Source organism: Solanum pennellii, chromosome 1, assembly GCF_001406875.1.
Source record: "Solanum pennellii chromosome 1, SPENNV200".
NCBI classification, from domain to species: Eukaryota; Viridiplantae; Streptophyta; class Magnoliopsida; order Solanales; family Solanaceae; genus Solanum; species Solanum pennellii.
The window spans coordinates 19,975,360-19,982,131 of NC_028637.1; the positions used below are offsets into that span (position 1 = coordinate 19,975,360).

The 6,772-nt window shown below is 28.4% G+C and overlaps 1 protein-coding gene across 1 annotated transcript; it reads left to right on the forward strand.

The window, feature by feature from the left end:
• Positions 1 to 4,007: 4,007 nt before the first annotated feature.
• LOC107018393 (transcription factor bHLH95-like) lies at positions 4,008 to 5,110 on the forward strand. Its single transcript, XM_027913924.1, has 2 exons — positions 4,008 to 4,466; positions 5,004 to 5,110. Exons 1-2 carry the CDS (start codon positions 4,008 to 4,010, stop codon positions 5,106 to 5,108), a joined length of 564 nt encoding a protein of 187 aa, XP_027769725.1. The 3' UTR covers positions 5,109 to 5,110.
• Positions 5,111 to 6,772: the final 1,662 nt, after the last annotated feature.

Genomic DNA, 6,772 nt, shown 5'->3' on the forward strand with positions numbered 1-6,772 from the left:
TCTTGATATGTCTGTTACCATATTATCTAATGACATTCTTATTTATTCGAGGAATAAGGAGGATCATGCTAATCATGTTAGAGCAGTTCACACTATAACAAAAACAAATTTCAGTGACAATAAATATAGAAATCAATAAAAAGGGATAAATTATTTACTAAAATTAGTGCCATTAGAACAATTGTTACTAAAGACTTTAGAGACATATAGAAAGACTGTTAATGGTAGCAAAAAATACATATTTTGTAAAAATTAATAATTAATTTTCGCTAATGTTCATTTTATGTGTAGTGCCAAACTCTCAAAGATAGAGAGTCGTATGCCAAATTTTCCAAGTGTAAATTTTTCTTGGGTATGTGTCCTTCTTAGGCCACATTGTATCTAGAAAAGGAACATTAGTTGACACTTGGAAGATTGAAGTAGTGCAGAACTGGCTCAGACCCACATCTCCAACGGATATTAGGAGTTTCTTGTGATTGACTGGTTATTATTGAAGGTTTGTTGTGGGGTTCACATCTATTTTATCCCCGTTGACAAAGTTGACTTAGAAGACAACAAAATTTCACTAATCAAAAGTAGAAGACAACAAAATTTCACTAATCAAAAGCTTGTGAGAAAAACTTACAGGAATTTGTATAATTGTATACAATTTTGATGTGTGTAATCGTATATATTTTTTATTTTGAGTTTATACAAAAATAACTAAATTATATAAGTGTACCCGTGAGTCATACAAACCTGTAAATTATACAAATCCGCAACATTTATAAATGAAGCATCTTAAATTGTAGGTACAACCCCCAATTATGAGAACAATAGATATAAAACGCAATTAAGTTTATTATAATGGTTATTTGCAAAAGTTCCTCATAAAAAAATTAAAACTTAATAAGAATTTGGTGGATTAGGCTATGATTCCAAATATAATCCATTTCAATCCAAGTAACTTGGCTCGTTTATTTATTAACTCAATTCGATTTAACATGCCCATATTCAATTTATCTCATTCATTTGACTAGGCTTGTTCAAAATTGAACAAAAATATATTAGTTTAGCGATAATGGGTTATTTGTCAATGGTTTCAGTTACAATTTTGATTTTTTATTATCATGAATTTCTTTTAAACGGGTTGAGATTTTTTCTTAATGAGTTAGAGATAACCCCATTGTGAATTAAAAATTATATTCTCATACGTGTATTAATGAATCTTTTGAACTCTCAAATATTCTAAAATGTGAATATTTTCTTTTGAACAAGATGCAATCTGTCAACTCATATGCATGATTCATTTAGTTTATCACCTTGTTTCTAAGTGACTTTTAATAAATTTCTTTAGATTAAATCATAACAGTTAGACCGATGAATGAATCATTGAGCATCCAATATCGTAATAGTTCTACAACGATTTAGCATGTGTAACTACCAACAAATTTAAGCGATAAATTTCGAAATCAAACCAAGACAACCAATACACCTCCCTACAATTGATATGCCTAATTGTCATCATTAAAAGATATTAGCAATAAATACTTTTTACCAATAAATAATTTTAAAAAATTGATCATAATTTTTATTTGAATTATCAAAAAAAATTCAAGCTACAAACTAGTGAAGTATTAGCAAATGAATTCATATCCTAACCAATTTATTTTATTCCCTAATAAAGGGAGTCATCATTATAATTTAGAGGCATTTAACATCTTGGCAGAAGATGAAATAAAATGATGATCTTTTTTCATTTATATGGAACGAGTATTGCGTGATGAATATATTCTTTACAGGAAAATACTTAATTAATTATTAATAATAGAGTGATTAACTTGAATATATGAGAAAAACATAAGTAAAATCTAATGTATATAGTTGGAGCCAGCTATTAATTAAATTTCATTAACATTTATAATCACGTGAATAAGCTATTATTAAAATCTCATTAACGCTAGTCATGTGACCTCTTATGTTATAAGACTACAACTCAGACTCACCTAATTCATATAACTTAAGAATTAAGACTTGTTTTTTTTTTAAAAATAAAATAAAATTTTGAGTAATAATACTTATATACAATCATTTTAATTGGAAAAAAACATAGTCTATTTGTATAGATGAGAATATATATTGATTAACTTTGTAACTTAATATTAATAATTAATATTAATTGATTATTTTAGTACAGATAAGTGTGAATTGAGGCCTAGTTGAATGAGAACAAAATTTATAAAAAAAAAAAAGTAATTTCGCTACCGTTTTTCGTTTAGAAGCTAGTAACGACATTTTTGCTTATGATTCTATTTTATTTTTTCTTCATTACAAATGGATTATCCTTTTTTATCTCTACTTTTTAGTTTTTCTATTTTTTAAATTTTTTTCTTTTTGTCACCATTCTGTATATTCTTTTCATATTTAATATTTATCATATCCAATCCCTCATTTATAAGTTTTACACTTTGCCCCCATACAAGAAAATACTCTATATATAGCGTAACTTAGGGTACAATATCAAACCAACTGAAAAAGAAAAAAAAATGAATGGAGGCGGTGAGAATAATCATGTTTTTTCATGGGAAACTAATGATGGATGGCCGTACCAAAACTTGAATGACAATCAAATTGGGAGTGGGGTGACATTTGAGGGTGACAAGTTACAAGATCCAAATAGATTTGATACTTATCAACCGTTGACAGTTGTTAATGAGGTGATTGAAGCAAGTACCAATGCTGGAAAGAAGAGAAGCCCACCCAACCAAAAAAAAAAACGGTAAGGAAATTGTTGAACCAAATTTTGTTGTTGATGGAGCCGGAGATAGAGGAGGATTAAATCGTGATTTACACATATGGACGGCGAGACAAAGGACAAAGAAAATTGGAATTTTGTTCGACACTCTTCGTGCTTTGATTCCTAATATCCATGCCAAGGTAAAAGATAAATTCTCTCAATTATATACCATATTTTTTTATCATTTGATATGTTGTCGATCAAAATAAAAATAATTCAATAAATTTTATTATTAGCTGAAACAATTTTCTTGATATTTTGCTTTTTCTTTCTTCCACAACCTTAATTTATAATCATAATCAAGTCATTGAGAATTATTGTAAAAATGAACAAGAATTTTTTTTAAAAAAAAATTTGAAAAATGATTTTAAAAATTAATTCATTGGTTGGTTCATTAATCTTGTGATTTTAAACATATCATGTTGAAGTTAAATTCAGATATCAACAAAAATGAAAGACATATCCTTTAATGTTTTGAAAAAAATTAAAAAAAGTAAAAAATTAGACAGACTATTTCTAGTAGACCTTGGACTCAATTGGAATAAATTTATTTTGTGATATACATATTTTCCTTATTACTAATTTTTAAATATGTACATGTTAATTCTAAAATAGAATAATAAGACGTATTTGGTTTTATAAAAAAAAAGGATAAAACAATATAGAATTTCTGATTTTTGTGCATAAATAGTTATAAAAAAGAATCTCCACGAATTTCTTTATTTTTTTCTCTTCTAGCAGAAGAATATGAAGCTTTGAGCATCATTCTAATTTCATTATAAATTTGTCAAAAATTGCATTTTCTTAGTTCATATGATCATAATATATTTGTAACTCATTGAAGTAATTAACAAGCATTAATATTTATATTACTTTAATTTGTATAAATTAAACATATACAAAATCATTACACTAGTAGTAGCGTATTTCACTTGTTGTAACAAATAAAACTTGCTTATTTTTCAATTTAATTACAACTAACAACACTTTTTATGAATAAGTTGCTTATTATAATTAGTTTTATAAGAAAGATAGATTGGTCAGATACGTATTAGTAGACATGGTTTGAATATTATAGATTCTGAATAATAGGTTTTTTTTTATAACTTTTACTTATTCAATAAATCTTTTTCACACACTAATAAATGACTTTTACTTCTCCTTAATCAGTGAAAGTTCTGACTTTGCTTCTAAAGTAGAAATTAAATTAATTTTATATTTTTTTTAATATATGCAGGCTGATAAGTCTACAATTGTTGAGAAAGCAGTGAACCACATCCAAAAACTGCATAATACTTTTGAGAAGCTTGAACAGGAAAAACTAGAAAGGCTTCAAGAACATAATGTAAGGTGTATGAGTTCACAAAATTTCACTAATGCTGGTAACAATTGGGAGAAATATCTGGGTGATCAAGGATCAACACATAATTCTTCCTCTATTACATCAACAACTCATGGTACCAATCCCCTTATGGTGAATAATAACATTCCAACAGGTTTTGTAACATGGAGTTCACCAAACGTGATACTTAATGTTTGTGGTGAAAATGCACATATTAGTGTGTGTTGTCCAAAGAAGTCAGGGCTATTCACCTTCATTTGTTATGTTTTGGGGAAACATAAGATTGAGATTGTGCCTGCTCAAGTTTCATCGGATCAATTCAGAAGCATGTTCATGATCCAAGCTCATGTAAGTCCTTTCATTTTCTTCAAAATAATATGTTGGTGATTTTGAAGATTTTGAACTAGGGTTTTTAGTTAGCACACACTCTGATTTACTTTAGTCTGTTTGTTTGAGTGATCAGGAAATTGAAGATATGACACACGTTAAAAAATGATTTAAAATTAAGGTTGTTTGAGAAATAGTTATTTTTTCTTTCATTAGTCTTGCATCTAATTAAGCATTATCTTCATATGAAATAAAGGTTAAAAAGTATATCTATCTTCTTTGTTTAAAAAATTCCTCCTCTCACCTACTTTCACCTTGAGGTCGAAACTTTATATTTGCTACTACATATAGTATAGTCATAGATTATGCTTAGAAATTACTAAAATTGTTTTACCTGAGTGGAGTGTCTAACAGAAATAGTCTTTCTACTTTTATAAGATTATATGGGTAATCATGTGTATATATTACACTCTTCAGACTACACTTGTAATATTTTACTGAATATATTATTGTTATTGTTATTGCTTCATTTTAAAAATATGTTTGATGTCTATCCAGGCTAAAGGTGGAACTGGCATAGCTCAAGTCTCTGAAGCATCCAGAGTTGAAGAAATGTACAAGCAAGTTGCGATTGAGATAATGTCATTTGCAGCCCCCAATTGATGTGTACCAGTTTCATCAGCCAAACCCAACAACGGTCATCATATTTAGTTTCACAGTTCATCCGACATAGGAAGAACGATTGTTGTCGTAAAAGCCATGATATTTACTTTTGTAGTTCATCTAGCGGAGGATGAATGATTGCGGCCATATAGGCTATTTTGTTTATATTTGCGTTTCTTTGTTTGTTGCCATATATGCATATTTATTTTTATAGTTCATTAGATTAAGGATGAACGATGTGACCATAAAATCTATTTATTTGCTTTTTCATTTCATCCAATTGGGGATGAACGTCTATCATCGAGTCGGAGGAATGAAAACTGTGGAATTCGGTCCCATTAAGTTTCTTCCAATTATATTTAGAAATAGAAAAAATCTTGCTATTGGCATATGTTTATGTATTTTCCTTAAGGTTGTGTTTGGTATGGATTAATGTTTATCAACACCAAGAACCAACTTCAATTTCAAACTATCACCTTATTTGATATATATGTATATGTANATAACAAACTTTTTTTTTTAAAAAAAAGTTACATCGCGGAAGTACTTTTGTTTTTTTCCTTCGAATTTGAATATGTCGAGATATAAAACATGAATAATATTTGTAATTATGTTTTTTAATTAAAATTTAAGATATATCAATAAAATTTATTTGACTTTAGAGCGCTCATAATATTTTGACCCGTTCCTGATCGTCAAATAACAGTTTTTAGTATATTTCCAAGTTATGTATAAATATTGTTGAGCCAATTTTTTTCTTACCAACTAAATAGCAAAAATACACAAGAAACTTGAATTACTCATTTTTACTCCCAACCTTTTCTAAATATGGGTAAAGAACCCCCNCAACAAAAAAAAGGTTATGTTTGTCTCTTTTCATTTTAAAAAACGAAAATACCACTCTAAGAAAGTTATTTATAATTTGTTATGTAAAGAGAAATTGTCCTTTTACTCTATCGATCGTTAATTGAATTATTGTCATGCCCCGAGCGAACACTTGGTCTAACATACTTAACTCAACAAAAGACTTAACTCAATAAGAAGTAAGAATCATTCTAACAAAATACTTAAAATAACATCTCTTAGCAAAATGACATTTTATTCTCAAAATAGAACACCTGATATGAAAAATGAAGAGAAACTCATTACTTATTATCTGACTGACTATCTGTCTATGAAGCCTTTATAATACTAAGATGAATATTGGGGAAAAAAACCAGCAACATTCTACAAATGAAAAAAGAACAAAGCAATAAAAGAGTCCCCCGGAATGCAAGGAGGCTTACTCCTAACTCTGGGTGCAACTAGATCAACGAGGTACTGGATGATGATCCTGGTAACCTGCGTCTGCATCCTGAGGATGAAGGTCAATTGGCATCAGTACATTCATTGTACGTATACGAGTTGAAATTCTAAATAACATAGGCTTGAAAGATTTTTAAAGAAACTAAAGAACTTACCTGGCTCAACATGACTGACTCATTTCAATGTAAAACAATTTAAGCACAAGTGCAATTTAAAGAAAAGTTGTTTGGAAAGATGCTGAAAATTATGAATGTATACAAGGATACAAATAACTCTATGGTGTATGTAAAATACAATTAAACTGATGTATATATGTAAATACATTTAACTTTTGTGGGAATTTCTCTAACCGACAAGTA

Bases quoted from the DNA above. Each gene is read 5' to 3' on its own strand.
- LOC107018393 (XM_027913924.1), top strand. From the start codon at position 4,008: ATGCAGGCTGATAAGTCTACAATTGTTGAGAAAGCAGTGAACCACATC. The intron at 4,467-5,003 runs GTAAGTCCTTTC...ATGTCTATCCAG, and splicing joins TGTTCATGATCCAAGCTCAT to GCTAAAGGTGGAACTGGCAT.